The following is a 17618-nucleotide window of genomic DNA, read 5'->3' on the forward strand; positions in this document are numbered from 1 at the left end:
TTCATTCATTCATTCATTCACTCACTCGGTCAACAGATATACCTCATCGCCTTCTATGGGGCTGGCACTGTTCTGGGCATTGGGCATTCTGTAGTGAACAAAACAGACACGAATCCCGAGAATGGAGACCTTCTGCATTCTAACAGGAGGAAGACCACCAAACACATTAATTGATTAGTAAAAGCCATAGTGGGTCAGAGGGTGAAGTGCTATGAACAGGAGGGATAGGGTGTGCCTTCGGGTTGCACTGTAGTGGGTGGTCAGGGAAGGTGTTGGTAAGATGAAATAAGAACAAAAACATATATTATTTAAAGCTCACCCAGTTCCGGTGGGCTCAAAGGAAGGGTAAGGACGGGCACCGGTTCCCGGGCTGGGCCGCCTGGGTCTGGAGCGGGGCGCGGGCGCGGGCTGGGGCGCGGGGCGGGCCGCACGGTGCGCTTCTCCGGGAGCACCACGAGGGGGAGCCCGGCCCCCTCCTAGCGCCTTCCAAGCCCTCCCGCACGGCCTTGCAAGCAAAAGTTTTTCTTAAACTAACAATGCAGTGTAAGGAGGTGCTGGCGCCTGATTGGCCGGGGGAATTTTGCAGGTTTGGTTCCTTGATTGGACAGGAGGTGTTAGGGGTGGAGAGAGAGCTGATGGAGGGGGATCCCGCGCCCTCCCCCGTCAGTCTGGCCGGCTCCGTCCCCCCGCAGGCTCCGCTGGAGCTCGCGATGTGACACCGGGACGCACCCGCACCCGCACCCGCACCCGCACCCGCACCCGCACCCGCACCCGCGCGCTCCCCGGCTCGCGCTCCCTCGCCCTCTCGCAGGCCCGCGCACACCCACCGCTCCCATAAACACACACACACACATGCACACCCACACCCACGCGCGCCCGCACCGCCCCACGCGCGCACACTCCCGCCCACGCCCGCGCCGCGCTCCGGGGAGTCCGGTCCCAGCCAGAGCGCGAAAGGATACGGAGAAGCCACCGGCGGGGAGTGCAGCGGCGCCCGCCCCGCGCGGCCGCCTCGGCTCGGGCTCGGGCTCGGGCTCGGGCTCGGGCTCGGCCGGCGATGGCCCCGGCCTGCCTGCTGCTGCTCGTCCTGGCGTCCGCAGCGGCCGCGATGGAAGGTAACGGAGCCTCCGCGGGGGACCCGAGGGCAGGGCTGCGGGGGAGCCCCGGGCGCGGGGAGGGCCGGGCTGGGCGGCGCCCCCGCTGGCCCCGCTGGCCCCGCTGGCCCCGCTGGCCCCGGTCCCGCCCCGGCTCGGGGAGCGCGGGGCCCGCTGCACTGCGGGCGGGGGGCGGGGGGCGGGCGGCGGGCGGCGGGCGGGCTCCCGGGGTGCGGGCGCCGTCGGCTCCCTTCCCGCCGGCCGCGGGCGCCTCGGGGCCGTGCGCCGCCGTTTCTTTTGCTGCGCTCGGGCGCGGCGGGCTCCGGGGCTCCGGGCGGGCGCCGAGGGCCGTCGGGTGGCCCCGCACCGGGAGCCGCATCTCCGCATCTGTGCGGGCGGCTCGGGCCAGGCGGGCACCCCCAGCGCCACCGGAGCCTGGGAACGGGGCGCGGTGGGCGGCCGGTCGGTGCGGCCGAAACTCTCCCAGCGGCGCCTCCACCCCAGGGGACACTCGCCGGACCCCCCCCCCCCCCGGCCCGCGCCTGGCGCAGCGGGAGCCCCGCGAATCCCCGGGGGAAATCCCTGCCGCGCGGCCCGGCCCCCCCAGCCCCCCCGAGCGCGGGAGGAGCACCTGTCGGGCGGGCGCACCCTCCGCCGGGGACGAGCCCCGCCGCCCGCGCCGGGTTCTCACCTGCGGGCTCGGCGGGCCGCCCCGACCGGACCCCGACCCGGACCCGGACCCGGACCCCGACCCGGACCCGGACCCCGACCCCGCCCCGACCTGGACCCGGACCCCGACCCCGACCCCGACCCGGACCCCGACCCCGACCCCGGACCCCGACCCGGACCCCGACCCGGACCCGGACCCCGACCCCGCCCCGACCCGGACCCCGCCCCCGCCCCGACCCGGACCCCGACCCCGCCCCGACCTGGACCCGGACCCCGACCCCGACCCGGACCCCGACCCCGACCCCGGACCCCGACCCGGACCCCGACCCGGACCCGGACCCCGACCCCGCCCCGACCCGGACCCCGACCCGGACCCCGACCCCGACCCCGACCCCGACCCCGGCCCCGACCCCGCGGCTGCTCCCGCTGGCCCAGGGGAGGCGCCTCCGCCCCGACCCCGCGGCCCGGGCCCTCCTCGGGAGCGGCGCCGGGGCTGACTCCCTCGCCGCGGGCGGGCGGGCGCTCGGCTCCCGGCGGGTCCCGCCTCCGTCCCGGGGCGGCGCGGGGCGCGTGGTGCTCGCGGAGGCTGCGGCTGCCGTGCGCGGGGGCTCGGCGGCGTGGAGCGCGGCGGGGATGCTCGGGCTTGACCTGCGGGGCTCGGGGCGAGCCGGGCGCCGCCGCTTCCACGCCGCTCGGGGCCGCCGGGGGGGGCGGGGGGTGGGCGAGCGGGACCAAGGCGCCCGGCCGGCTGCCGGGGTCAGGGGGTGCCCCCTGGGGGAGCCCGGCCCCGGCACTGGGCCTCCACCGACGGAGGGGACACGTGCATGCGAGCAAGGCTGCTTGGGGAGCAGGTGCGCGGGAGCACAGCCGGCGCCTGGATGCCCGCAGTTTGCTTCCTAGACCGCTGCCGGGTGAGCTCTCCCCGCCTGCTGGGCCGGCGCTGCCCGGGGAGGGGGCCCTGTGCAGGCGCCCAGCCGGGTCCCTGGGCCCTGCCCCTGGGTCGCCCGGAGGGGCTCACACTGCGGGAGTTGCGTGCCCTCTCTCAGCACAGCCCTGGAAACTTTGCCGGGAGCCTGGCAAGAGGAGCCTGGGTCCCCGGGCTGGAAACCTCTCCAGCAAGGGTTAAAAGAAACGCCACATTCAGCAGAATATTAAAGCAGCCCCGCGTCCCTGCTCAGTGCGCAGGGAGAGTACACACCATTCACTCCCATCTCTCCTCCAACGAACACAGGCAGGTTCATTTTCTCCTCTTCACACACGGAGCCGCCTTCCCGCCCGCCTGGCTGGGCTGGGGCCAGCGTCGTTCGGTTTGTGATGAGTGAGGCATAATTATCAGAAAAGTGGATCAATGAGCTGCCCGCACAGACAGCAGATCCCTCCCCAGCTCTGCGGGTGGCTAGGGGCATCTCTGCTGATTTGGTCCCCTGAACGCGTCTGTCTTCTTTCCCTGGGGCCGGGTCGGGGGAGCGCTCTGGGGTAATTGCACTGGGGTCTTAAGGCCAAGGGCAAGCAGCTCCAAGACCAGGCAGTTCCTCAGTCCAGGCCGGGGCAGGAACAAAGGGACACTGGCAGCCATGGGCCAGTTGGGGACACTTGGCCAGACTGGCAGGCTCCTACCAGACCCTCTGCCTGGGCAGAAGGAAGGAAGGGGCTGGTTGACGTGGGGTGTGGGAAACCCTCACTGCAAGAGAGCACCCCTTCCCTCCTCTTCCCTCCTCTTCCCTCCTCTTCTCCATTCCTAGCCAGAGGCTCGGCTTTGTGGGGAGAGAGAGATGCCATTGCAGGGAAGGGCTCTCCTGGACTTTTAAAGTCTATTTTCAGAGGAGAACAGGGCAGGCTGGGAGGCAGGGATGTCGATATCCTCTGGCCTTCTGGACACAGAAGCAGGCCTTTTAGTCTCCAGACAGACACCTCCCTCTTCAAGCCCATGTCTTTTTACACTGGGTCTGGGAGCTTGTTGGGAACCGGCTGCTGGACTCTTCGAGGGAAGGCAACCATCTGCATTCTCTGAGCTGCCCTTTGGCCTGTGCTCTTCAAAACAGGGTCTGGAGGCCTGGGCTTCTTTCAGGGTGTTTGTGCAGCAGTAGGACACGTTGGGCTGGCAGCAGACACCCCGCCCTCAGAGTGGACAAAGCCTGTTGGCCTCTCTGGGCAGCAGCCACCCAGAATCACTGAAAGCTTGTAGCATCCTCCCAGCCCCACCCCTGGCATCCACAAATGACTATGTACCTGCAGGTGGCCTCAGTGTCTGGATGCTGGCTGACCAGAGCACGCCCACGAGACCTCATAGGTGTGGCCTCAAGTAAAGTCCTGGCCTTGCCGTCCTGGAACCCGCACATGTGTTTGATTTGGTGGTAGATGTCTCAGGGTTTGACAGGAGGGGCTGCTGAGGCACGGATACATACCTAAGTTACCGTGCCCCTTTGTGGCATACCACACCTTAAAACGCAAGGGCCCTGTGTTACACGGTACACACTTAAATCTCCATTACAAGTTCACGGTGAAAACCCCCACGCTCCGCCCATGTGTCTACAACAGGCCACTGGGCTCCGCACTGATTGGCTGTTTCTGCATTTTATGTTAATATTTCTTTGCTGTGTGTGCATCTGTTTTGGGCATCCATCAGTGTGCATGAGCGTACGAGCAGTAGCAGGCGCCAAAGATTAAAAAAAAAAAAATGTCTGGGAGAGAAAAGTAAATTTGAGGAAATTCTATTAGATGATTTTATTTTCTGTGCATGGTGGAAAGGTGCCTATTACTCAGTGTTTGTGGAGGGACCCCCTCAAGCCAGCGAACGGAATGCTGGTAAGGTAGGCAATGCCGCTCTGGGTAATTGCTTGAGAAAATTCTTGGCAGTGTAAACAGCTGCACAGGTTGGGTCCAGCCCCAGCTTGAAGTTTTCTGGGTCGACAGAGCAGAGTCGCCACCCGTGGTGCCTAGGAGCATGAGGAAGTCCTCCTGGGCCACATAGTATCCTGCCCCAGCCCCTCTTGCCATTTGGTGACCTGTGCAGACCCAGACTGAGATCCCAGAGCCCCTACCCTGGCGCCTCACAAGTACGGATCCTAACAACCAAGATGTGCTTTGGGAAAACCCCTTGAGGCAGAGGCATGATGTGGCATCCTTTCCAGTTTCACCCATCTAGAAGTAGTCTTGGATAAAATAGATTGGACCAAAGAAACAGGGTGGTGCCAGGGAGTGCATGACAGCACCTTGACCCCTTCCTCCAGAACTAGTGTCTGGACCCACCCCCAGCCCACTTCCCATACACTATGTATTCTCTGGTTGGTTGATTGAATTTCATGAATTTGGGGTGGTGGAGAAAGGTGTAGGGTCAGGAATGGGGTCTGGCCATGAGGATGGGGCTGAGTCCACATGAGGTGGAGACAAATGGCTGGATTGTGAAGCCAGGGTACTCCCCGTAGATTTTTCATCTTCCTACTCTGTGGCTTGGGGAAACCACCTAGTCCCCCTGGCCAAGTGTCTTTCTCTGTACTGCGGGGTCATGACTCACCTTACAAGTTGGACGAGTTATATATGTTACAGGGTATATCTGTACTATCTTAAAAATTAAGGTGCTCTTAAAGTCAAAGATACTTTTTGATTATTGAAACAAAACAGTCAACTGGTCATGTATAGCTAGTCTCTAAGAGTTCTTAATGACACTCAGATTTGGAAGCAGAGCATGTGCCAGTGTGAGCAAAGGATGGAAATAGTTTTTTAAAAAAGATTTTATTTATTTATTCATGAGAGAAAGAGAGAGAGAGAGAGAGAGAGAGAGAGCGGCAAAGACACAGGCAGAGGGAAAAGCAGGCTCCATGCAGGGAGCCCGAAGTGGGACTCGATCCCCGGAGCCCAGGATCACACCCTGGGCAGAAGGGAGGCGCTAAACCGCTGAGCCACCCAGGGATCCCCCTGGAAACAATTTTAAAAACCAAAAGAGGGGAATATAATCTTGGGCAGTGGTTCTCAGGCTTCAGAAAGCCTCACGGCACTTAGGCAATTTGTAATAGACTCCTGGGAGCTCACTCCAAAAGTTCAGCAGGTCTGGATGGCCCCTGAGAATCTGCTTCTGGTCTCTCTAGACGCTTCCTGGAGACATTGCCCGGGGAGAGGTTCTCAGCTAAGCTACATTCAGAAATCATGGGTAGTCTTGCTGCCTTTTGCACTTGCTGAGTCAGAATGGCCTGGACATCTGCATTTTAACAGAGGGCTCCAGTGATTCAGGTGCAGGCAGCCTGGCACCGGTGTATTTGGGAATTGCCGATAATAGCCAATACTTTACACTAGGTGTTGTTCTAGGCGCTTTACGTAAATTCACTTAATCTGCACAACAACTGTATCAAGTAGGTGCTGTTATCAACCCTACTCCCATTTTTCAGGTGAGAAGACTGAGGTACAGAGTAGATAAGTCATTTGCTAAGGTCATAGCTAGTTAAATGGCAGTGCATCTGAACCCAGGTGGTCAGGTTCTGGAGTCCGCGTTCATAACCATCCACCTGACTACACCACTTTTAGTGTGTCTTGCATGAAAAAAAGGCTCGTATCAGCCCAAGTCCACGGGCAGAAAGAATTCTGGTGCTAATTCAGCAACTGGCCTTGGGTGCTTCATTGATTCCTGGGCACTCCATGTTCCCATGGTCATGGGAGAAGAGGTGCGTGAAGTGCTCAGATAATCTCAGTACTTCAGCTCGAACACCAGTCTCCACGTAGCCCCTTCCTGCCCCTTTCTCACCTCCTATCCCTACTCCCACCACACACACACACACACACACACACACACACACACGCACACACAGTTAGAGACCAGCACTGCAGCATGGCTTCTGATGAGGAATCTAGTAGAAAAACTGGAGTATCTTTCTTCCCCTCCCTGGCCCGGCCAGCTCTCCTAAGAGGAAGAAATAATTACAGACAAGTGTCCCCAAAGGAGATGGGGCCTGGGCACCCCATGCATTCAGGGGGTAGTGCAGGGGGCACGTGAGACCCTTGCCTGTCTCCACCTGACCGCCTAGAGCACATCCCTCCCCCTGGACTTCAGGAGTCTGCGTTCCTTGGAAGAGCTCCCTTTATGTCTCCCTCTTCTGCACTAGCCACTTAAGCAACCTGAATATTTCTATCAGATTTCCATGTCTTCAAGGTGGTGGGGAAACAGAGCATTGGATGCCTGCCCTTCTGAGGAAATTACTAGAGTAATAAAGTAACACCCTGGGAGAGATTTCATAGTTAAAAGCAAAATAGTACATGAGAAATGCCTCAGCTCCTTCTGTGGATTCCACTTCAATTCCAGCAACAGTTGGGGCTCTTGGTCAGAGTGTCTGACGGTGCTTGGCGAGGGGGCATCGACCGGCCAGCTCAGGGCCATTGAAGACCCCTGACCCCTGATGTCTGAGCTGCCTCGCTGGCCTGTGTTGATCGCTCATCTGGGGGTTAGGGATTCGGGAATACGCTTTCTAGGGAGGCCTGGAAGATGGGGGGGCTGGTTCTCTGCTAATGGAAAACTGCTTTCCACCTGACAGAAGCCTCAGAGAGCAGCCAGATGCACACTTTGCTCCCTCTCTCCTTGTGCCTCAGTCTCCCCGTTGTTGACTCAGCCTGGAGGAGGGGTCACTATGGTGGAGAGGGTAATGGGGGCTTGGGGTGGGGGCAGACCCTGGGGTAGAAGCAGTGCTGGAAGTAGGGGGGTTGACAATTATAGAACTGTCTGGGGCACAGTGGGGTATGGCGACCCCCCTGGCTACTTGTGGGTGGCATGGGGCTCTTCAGAGGTTGGTGCGGTTTCTGTAGGGGCAGCTCAAGACCTGGATTTTGGGCAGCAGAGATGAGTGAGGGCCTCAGCCTCGTGCCTTCCATGAGGCAGGCCCTGTTCTAGGACCTCCCACTGGCCAGCAGCAGGCCGAGGCCTGTGTAGGTGGTGCAGGCCGCACTGGGGCTGCAGTCCCCGCTGGTCCCACGTAGTGTCACCTGCCAGTGCAACTGGCTTGTCAGTTTGCCTCTAATGCAATCAAGGAGAAGGCTTCATTTCCACAGCCTAGAAAAGGCATCTCGCTCACCTGCTCACTCGCTCGCCAGCCGGATGGAGTGTTCCTCAGCTTCTGAGAGAATGCCCAGAGCTGAAGACCTGGGAGCCCTTCACCGTGCTGGAAGACCCTGCCGGTGACTAGGGCTTCAGGACGAGCAATTTGCTAAAGGGGGAAAAATGGTGAGTGGGAGAAGGACCTGTTTCCCCCTGCATCACCTGTGGAGGTGTCCCTCCAGGGCAGGTGAAACCCTGGCAGCCCAGACACGCCATTAGCGGCTGCTTAAGGACGCTGCGCTGTCCCCTCATGGAAGCTTCCCCTGGAGTTCTCTGTAGCAGAACTGGGCCAACGTGGACACGCACAGGAAATTTCTTGAGAATTACCAGGACTCATTTCTGCCTGTGGATTGCACCTGAGGCCCTGAATCTCTCCTCTCTCCCCTCCCACTTCCTGACAGCAAGTGACAAAATGACTGATTTGAATTTAACCTCCTTGCTCTGCTTCTCCATCCCCCAGTGGAGGTGATAATGAGCAGAGAAATGGGCAGAGGCAGGTGGCAAGGAGGGGAGGGGACAAGCGAGGGGAGCAGGGGCTCCGGGCTGTAGCCTAGCACTAGCCTCTGAGGGGTCTCAGAAGCTCTAGGGAGCTGAGACAATGAGACAAGGGGTTGGACTTGACGGGAAGAAGCTTTCCAGAAATCCTATAGTCTCGTGGCACTAGAACCGGGACTGAACTAAGCTCCCATCCGCCATTGAGCCTTTACCACCTGCTGGTCCCTGTGTGTGTCTTGATCCCATACCCTTAATATCCAAGCACTCATTCTCCCACTTTACAGGGGAGGAAGCCAAGGCACCGAGGGGTTGTTACTGCCTCAAGAGCTAAGATTCAAACTGATGTTCTGACAAGTAGGATGACTCCCCAGGCCTCTGCCTCCCCATTCAGCACCTTTTCCATTAACGTCGCTTATTCAGGAATTAATTCAAGGAGCATCTATTAAGCACCAGTTGTTCACTGTCCTGCCAGGTGCTATCAAAGGTTCCAGACAGTGCCATGGGTCTCCACATTCAGGTTCCTGTGGCCAGGCTCTTCCTTTGCTTTCTGGAATTGCCCCACTTGTGCCCCCAGCTGGAAGAAACCCGTTTTCCTTCCAGTTTGCCTTTTCCTGCATGCTCTTTGCCTCTCCTGTGTGCTCCCCAGCAGGCAGACTGTGGTCATGATAGGTTTTTGTTTTTGTTTTTGTTTTTTGCTGTATGTCCATCTGGCACTTGTCTCTGATGAGCTGTTTTGTGTAGGAGGTTGCAATTTAGCACCTGTGCCTGGCTTTTAGGGGTGGGAGTTGGAGGGAGTTTGGGGAGCAGAGTCCCCGTGGGTCTCCTGGAGCTCCCTTCACAGGCTCATCCTCCAGGGGAAAGGAGAGCTATGGGTGCTCACCTTTGGGGACCTCCCTGGCTTCTGTCGTGTGGGTCCTGTCCTGCCTCGGGCATTGTTGCTTCTTGAGTTTTGGCTGCTGCCCCGCCGCCACCCCCCCCCCCACCTGGCCAGGTGCAGACACGGTGACATCAGAGGAGGACACTGGGATTTGGCATCAGCTTTGAGCACAGAAGGGTGTGTGGGAGGATGGGGAGGAGAGCAACCCCTCAGTGTCTTAGTCTCACTGGGCAGTGACTGGTCCCCCGTGGGACTGTGACTGTGGAAAGGGCTGAGCAGGAGGACTGGGTATGATTGCACGCAGCTCCATCGATGCTGGCAGCAGAGAGAATGCCTTATCTGTGAGAGGCAGCCGGGCCTGCAGTTAATTATGCTGTTGTTTTCCTCTTGCTGTTTTTCTAACACATCAAGGTAGGACCTTTGCCCTTGGCTTTCTCATTGATGCTGAGGCTGGAACTGAGTGGTGAGCCTGGAGGAGGGGAGAAGGGGAGGAGGAGCCTCACTGGGGAAGGGACCCATCCAGGGATGCTTTCTGCCCCTTTGGCAATGCATCCAAAGGGCCTGGGTGGAGGAGCACAAACTATAATTTTTGGGGCAAGGAAGAGGGCCTCAATATCATCAGAAAATGCTTTGAGTTTTGGCAGATGCTCAGAGGCTTGTGTTGGGCACTGGTCGGACCAAACTTTGGGTGTCAGACCACAGATTGGTATTTTGGTTTATCCTGGCCACCATGTATGTGAATCTCTTCCAGCATCTTCCTGACCAGTGCAAGACCCTTCACAATCCAGGCTCTCCTTTCCTCTTCTCCTCCTGGCCAGCAGTATCACCTGCTGTGTCATTTCCCCCTACTCTGCACGAGCACACACACACCACACAAGTACACACATCTGGGCATCATCCCATTTTCTTTTTTTCCATCTGTGCAGAGGCCAGACTGAGCTTCTGCTGTGTGCCTCTGGGTCAGCACCTGCCTGCTCTGCCTTTGTTGCATTTCTCACTGATCTTCTCTTAGCTATTCTTTAGAATTCATGGTCACCTCCTCCTGGAAGCCTTCCTTCCAGCCCCAGGCTGGATTAGGTGGCCTCCTGGTCCCTACCACAGCTGCCTCTGCCTCCCTCTGGTTTGTAGTTGTGTGTTGCTTTCACTGGATACCCCATAGCGCTGTGAGCCTCTGAAGGGTGGGGCTCTATCTTAATTGTCATGATATCCCCAGCATGTGGCACGTAGGTAGCATCGATAAGTGTGTGTTGTGTGAAAACCTGGGATCATGTCCTGTATAGTAGTTTAAAACATCTCTGCAAAATTTTTGATGCCCTTCTTATCAAATATTAAGTCCCAGCTCCTCTCCCCTTCAATCTGGGTTGGCCTTACTCACTCTCATGAATAGAATATGGCAGAAGTGATCCTGCAGGACGTTGGAGGTGACGTCAGAGAGGATTCCAGCCTCTGCCTGGCTTTCTCTCCTGACATGCTGGTCTTTGTGACCCAGCCACCATATTGTGAGGAAGCCCAGGTGACATGGAGAGGCCATGTGTAGATGTTCCAGTGCTGCAGCCCCAGCTCAGATCCCAGCCCTCTGCCAGCATCAAATGCCAGACATTGGAGTGAAGGGGTTCCAGATGGTTTTAGCCCCCAGCCTTCTAACCATTTCTGTTGACTCCCAGTGGGAAGAGACAGGCTTTCCTCACTGAGTCCTGTCCAAATCACAGATCTGTGAACAAAATAGATGTTGTTACTGTTTAAAACTATCAAGTTGTGGGTTGGTCTGTTATACAAGAATTGATAAGCAAAACATCCTAGCAGAAATAGAGGAAGAAAAATGGATGCTTTAGAGAAGACCAGAGGGGATTTACTGGAAAGCTGGGGAGGGGGGGAGATGTGGTATGTCATTCATTCAATATCTAACATGTATTTCTTAGCCTCCTACTATGTGCTAGGCTGTATGAGTAAAACAGGATATGTCCTAGCTCTTGGGGCGGGGCGGGGGGAGGGACAGTCATTAAGACAACAGATAACATAGAATATAATTTTAGGAAAGTGCTGTGAAGGGATAAACAAGGTGATGTGATAGAAAATGACATGTACAGGCTTGGACAACTTGAAATGAGGGAGAAGATGGGGAATGGAAGGCCTCTCTCTGTGAATACGTGAAGGCTGGTCTTGCCAAACAGGTTAGCTTTACTCTGGATGCAAGATAGATTTTGGCTTATGAAATTCTTTCCAGCCAAGCTGAACCAAGATGCAGTGGGCTGCCATGAGGGATGATCAGTCCCATCCCAGGTCTCCACGTGAGGGCTGAGCCACTCCCAGACCAGAGATCCCAGATTCTACAAGAGGGAAATGAGGAGTGGGAGCAAAGAAACAAAACTGACAGCTTTGCTTAGAAGCCATCAGTTTCATGACTACTCATGCAGAACACAGTTATTGAACATCTGCATGAGAAACACTGTACTTGAAACTGAAAACATGAAGGTAAAGAAGACATAGCCATTCCTTCAAGGAGCCACCTATTGACAGACTGGTGGGGGAGACAGACCACAGGCTGGAGGAAGACATGTGGAGTCTGATAAATGTGGTATACCAGTTACACGCCAGCTGCTAGAAGAGACCGGATGAGAGGGTCATACTTCCAGCGGGAAGGATTGGGGAAGGAGTGTGTGTATGTGCATGATGGGCATGTGCATGCGTGTATGTATGTGGGAGACAGACCATAGAGAGATCCAGGGTGGAGGTCCTTGGAGGATGGGTAGGAATTTGTCAGATAGAGATGCGAGTGGGTAGGAAGGAGAAAGCAAGACTGGATTATTCTTACTCCTTGTCTCCTGGAGGTGGAAATCTCCATCAAAGGCTTTGCCTATTCTATTAGCCATATCTTTGGTTGTAGGGACAGATGTTCAACTCAAGTGGGAGGAAAGCAAAGGGCAGGGGGTGAAGACTGACACTTGTTATTACCAGACAGCATGGTAATAACTTTGGTTATGATTATATGTGGGGCCACTAGTGCTGTGTCAGGACTCAATCTCCCTTTTCCCATTCCTTATCTCTGTGCCTGTGTCAGCCAGGGTCTTGGCAGAGAACAGACGGCACTCTCCAAAGGTTGATTTAGGAGAGTTTAGTGAAGAGACTCTTTGTGGAGTTCTGAATGGGGTTAAGGGAATCACTGCAGATGGGGATGCAGCCAGGGGCTGGCAACAGTCATGGAAGCCATGACTCCCCACAGCCTGCAGGGCAAGGGGAGGGAGGGTGCTATGGAGACCTGGCAAGAGCTGGAGCATGGGAGAGGGCTCTCTGACCGGAAGCTGTAGATTTAGGTAGAGGAATGCAGCTGCTGCCCTAACCATGTAGATATAGGTAGAGGAATGCAGCTGCTGCCCTAACCATGCGGGACCAGAGAAGGGGCATTGTATTCCCTGAACTCCTTCACTTGCACTTTCTCTCTTCCTGCCAGCACTTCCCATTGGACGAACTCAGCAAGGAGGCAGGAGGCATGGAAGCCTGCTTCAGAAAGGTCAGTCATCTGAGGTTCAGAAGAGAGCAAAGAAAGATAGAGAATGGATCTGAGGGGACAATGAACAGAATCATTTTTGTTGACTTCATCCTCAGGCAGGCCTTCTGCAAGATGGTCATGTGGCCACTGGCAGCTCAAACTCACATTCTTTGGAAACTTCCACAGAAAGATAAATGCTCACTCCCAGGAGCTTTAGCAAAAGCCCTGGAACTTTTGTCTCCTTGGCCTTCCTTGGGTGCTAAGCCCCTCTTGGCCAGGCTTGGGGTGCAACTACCTCTGGGGCAGGGCGGGGGGGAGGGTTAGCCCAGGCCCATCTGAAGCACCTGGCCTGAAATGAGGACTGGCTCCCCACAAAAAGTCAGGGTGTTGTTATAAGATGCAAGAGTGGGTGTTCAACCTTCCTGGATAACTAGATCATGGAACATGATGGAGAGCAGTAAAGGAAAGGATGTGGGCCGTGGGTAGGGAAGGGGTAGATGGGGCCTGCTGTGACTGTGGTGCTCCTGGTAGACCTGGGAAAAGCTGCAGAAACTGAAGGTCATGGGGAGAAGTAACAACCCAAGGTGGCTGGGCAAACAGCTTCTTTCTGGATGAGGATGTTCCCTACATTCCTGAGCATCATGACCAAACTCGAAGTCATGAACAGACAAACAGCAGGGGTGTTTGGCTAAAAGCAGTGATTTCAAGACAAGGGTATCTCAGCCGGACTTTGAAGGAGGAGGTCTCCTATTTGGGGCAAGATGAAAAAACACTGCATGAGGGGCCCTACCTCTCACTGTCGCTCTCAGGGTTGCAGCATAGATAGCAGAACATCTTAACCTAATCACTGCATTTAAATTGGACCCAGTGGAGAGCAAGAATGAAAGAAATGCAAACTCCTGGGAACATGGGATGGCTCCTTTCCCTTCATGTCTTGGCATTTTCAATCCTGGCTTAGTCTCACCTGGAATTTCCATTTTATATCAGTAGTTTGTTTGTTTATTTATTCATTCATTCATTCATGAGATACACACACACAGAGAGAGAGAGAGAGAGAGAGAGAGAGAGAAAGGCAGAGACATAGGCATCGGGAGAGCCGGATATAGAACTCGATCCCAGGACCCCGGGATCATGACCTGAGCCAAAAGCAGATGCTCAACCGCTGAGCCACCCAGACATCCCCATCAGTAGAATATTTATCTGCTGTGCTCTGTGCAGTATTTGTCAAGGCTCTGAGACTTGTATAAAGAAGGCGGGTCTTCAGAGTCCTTCGCAGACTTCTTCCTTCATACTTTAGAGGTCTCTTCCTCTCTTGAGGAATCTGCTTAGAATATATCAGAGGAGGACTCCATTTGCCCTTCCAAATTCCCTGCTCTTGGCTCCAACTTTCCTCTACTCCCAGCCAAGCAGAAAAAGAACAGTTTCAATTTTTTTTTTTTAACACAGTAGCACAATGCTGCTGCTCTGCATGAAAACCCATGGTTTTCTTTTTCCAATCAGAAGAAAGTAATTTTCCTTTCACTCACCTGACTAACTTGTTCAAAGCGTCCCCACCCCACCCTTTTCTGATATCTCGCTGCTAAGTATTTGCCAATTCATTTGCATCTCAATGGTTCCTTAGCAACTATCGTACCCTCGGGATTAGGTACAAAGCTGCTCTCTGACACAGACCGCCTGGGCTACATTGCCCTCTTTTACGGTGCCTGAGTTCCCAAACCCAGCCTGCCCTGCCCAGACTCGAAACACAAAACAAACAGCAAACAAACACGGAACCCGGTTACTCACAACTGCACAGGTTCTGCATTACAATGCACTTCCTCCTCACCTTATCAGAGCATGCACGCTTCCAGGCGACCCTTGCACAGAGATGCCCCCAGTGGCCTGTTAGCCCCTGAAAACCGTCCTCTAATACCTGTCTCCAGAGAGACTCCAGATCTCAGCATCAGAGGACAGTCCCGTCTCCTTCAGGCAGGCCGAGAATGAGGTCCATCTGACAGATCTAGCAGCCGGGGCAGGTGTGAGGAAGGTGCGAGGGCCAGAGCGCAGGGCATCGCTGCTTCCTGGGCCACCTTCACAGGCTGTGTCCTGCCAGGAGCGACCCCGGTTTGCTACCTATTGGTGAGCTCTCGGGTTAAATGTCAAGAAAGTTCTTTTTAGCATACTTAGGCGACTCTCTTCATCTGCAGTCCTAGGAACTATCACTATTCACTTGACTAGAGAGTGATTGCCCACGTGAATATGCCAAGTGTGTGCGTATCCCCTGTTTTCTCTAGTCCTGGCAGTTGATGTTCTTTCTCTTGTTGGGCTGGTGGCCGAGGGCGGCACGGGCGGAGAGCGTGTGTCTGTGTGTGCGTCTGTGTGTGCATTTATGCAGATGATATAGACAGACAGTGACACTGGACCATTTAGCAAATTAGAGTATTCCACCCCGAGGAGGTGGTGCTGTTTCTGTAGCGCACCAGGCCTCCGCCACCAGGGCTCAGCGGCATGGAACAGCCTGGCAAATGGAAGACACTATTCAGAAAAGGACAATGAGAACAGAGCTCATTCTACGGTAGGGCTGACCTTTGCGACTCCCACTTCACGTTGTTATTAAATATCGGGAAGAGACTGAAAGAACAATTATAGTATTGTCATCATGTATAAGCGCACAAAGCAAGCCATTCCCGAGGAGGCTCTGGCTCGGCTGAGCTTGACAAAAGCGGGGCACTCAGCTACGGCGCTGATTTTCTTCTCCTCTGGAAGTTGTCTTCATTATTTAGCACAGCAGAAAACCCTGAACGTGCCGTGCGCACTGCTGCCATCGCGGGTTCCAGAAAGCTCAGATGTCAGGGAGGGAAGAGGTGGAGGCGCTTGGATTTCTACTCGCATCCCTGTGGACTGCCATGTGGAGTCTTGGTTGCAGCCGGCTTGATGGCCTGGGCTTAGCTGGGTGATGGTTCCGGGGGTTCTGGGGGGCGTTTGCTGTGCTGCACTGGTTTCTTTCATAGGAGGCCCGGGAGTGCCTGGCTTTCCCATGAAGAGGTAGGTGTCCTATAGAGAAGGATCACGGGAGCTCCTGTGGCCACGGCCTCCTACACACCCACCCACCTAAGTTTGCCACCCAACTATGCCGAAGTCGAGGGCCCACCACAGAGGTCATCTTAGCAGGTGGGAATTCCACACCTGGGCCTAGGCACTGCCCTGCAGTGTCACTTTCTCCCATGGAGATCTGCATCGAGACCCAACTCTAAGGAGTCTTTTTTTTTTAATTTATTTTTTTTAACTCTAAGGAGTCTTTAGAGACTTTTTCTTCTTGAGCACTCCACACCCTATGAAATGTAGTATGTACTGATGCACTGTATGTGTGTTCATGTACTGAGGCTTTTTGATGGACCCCAAACCCATTGTAATATTTAAGTGTTTTTGTTCCCCTGTGTCCCCCAAGAATCAGTTTTCACCCCCGTTCAGAATCCATGACTGAAACGAAATAAGCCTGGCAGCCAAGTAGCCAGCTCTCAGCTGAGTTAGACCACTGCTTTGCACCATCTGTTTCTCCATCGAACTTTTACCCAGTGTGGCACCGACCCGTTGGAAAAGGTGTCCACCTTGGCTGATCCAGGAGGTCCCCTGCTGGCTGGGATTAACCTTTAGTTGTTGGGTCCTGGGGCACAAGGTCACCAGAAGCCTCAGGCAGTGGTGATTTACCAGTAGGGGTGGAAGTATTTCATACTTTAACAAGCGTGGCTTTATCAGTTTGTACTTTCTGAATGTCAGCCCTGAGCTTACCAGATTTGAAAATAGTTTTTTGAGTCTGTGGTCTATTTTTTTTTTATTGTGATTTTAATTTTTTTAAAAAAATTTTGATTTAAATTCCAGTTAGTAATATTAGCTTCAGGTGTACAATTTAGTGATTCAGCACTTCCATACAACACCAGTGCTCATCACCATAAGTGCACTCCTTAATCCCCACCTGGGTCCATTTTCTTTAAATAAATAAATTTTCTTGATATAACTTACATTCAGTAACAGTCACTAATTTTAACTGTATAATCCCTTGAGACTTGACAAACGAATATGGTTGTGTAGCCATTGTACAAACACGATACAGAATATTTTCATTACCCTCATGTCCCTTCACTGTCATTCCCCTCCCTGTGCTCTCATTCTCTCTCAACCACTGAGCTGATTTCTGGCTCTCCAGTTTTGCCTTTTCTAGAAGTTCATATAAATGGAATCGTAGCATATGTTTGCCTTCTTTCACTCAGCATAATGCATTTGAGATTCATCATGTTGTTTTGTGTATCACTGGTTCCTTCCTTTTTATTGCTTAGTACCATCCCCATTGCATAGATAAATCACGGTTGGTTTATCCGTCCAACAGTTGGGCGTTTTTTCCTAGTTTCTAGTTTTTTGGCTTTTTTGAATAAAGCTACTGTGAGTACCTGTCTTCATATGGACACAAAATGAAAAATAGGTTTGCATTTCTCTTGGTTAAGTACCTAAGAGCGGAATTGCTGGAGAATATGGTAAATGTATGTTTGACTTTACGAGATTGCCAATTTGTTTTGCAGAGTGGCTGCGCCACCTTGCATTCCTACCAGAAACGTATGAGAGTCCTGGTTGTTCCACATCCTTACTGACAGCTGATATTGCCAGTCTTTTAAGTTTTAACCATTCTCTTAGCCATATAATGGCATCTCATTGTGGTTTCCCTGTACATTTCTGTAGTGACTAGTGATGTGCTTTTCACATGCTTCTTAGTCCTTCATATATAGTCTTTGATGAAATGCATGTTCAGATCCTTTGTCCATTTTTATTGTTGGGTTGTCTGTTCTGGGTCCATTTTCTTTTTTTTTTAATTTTTTTAACACTTTTTAAAAAATTTATTTATGATAGTCACACACACACACAGAGAGAGAGAGAGAGAGAGAGAGAGAG

At 54.3% G+C, this 17618-nt stretch overlaps 1 protein-coding gene across 1 annotated transcript in view; it reads left to right on the plus strand.

The window, feature by feature from the left end:
• Positions 1 to 685: 685 nt before the first annotated feature.
• EPHB1 (EPH receptor B1) overlaps positions 686 to 17618 on the plus strand; it is a 430513-nt gene continuing 413580 nt past the window's right edge. The window contains exon 1 of the mRNA XM_041733571.1: positions 686 to 1115. Coding sequence (XP_041589505.1) covers positions 1058 to 1115 — 58 coding nt within the window. The 5' untranslated portion in view covers positions 686 to 1057. The remainder of the gene's footprint in view (positions 1116 to 17618) is intronic.

This window comes from Vulpes lagopus, chromosome 19 (genome assembly GCF_018345385.1).
Source record: "Vulpes lagopus strain Blue_001 chromosome 19, ASM1834538v1, whole genome shotgun sequence".
NCBI lineage: Eukaryota > Metazoa > Chordata > Mammalia > Carnivora > Canidae > Vulpes > Vulpes lagopus.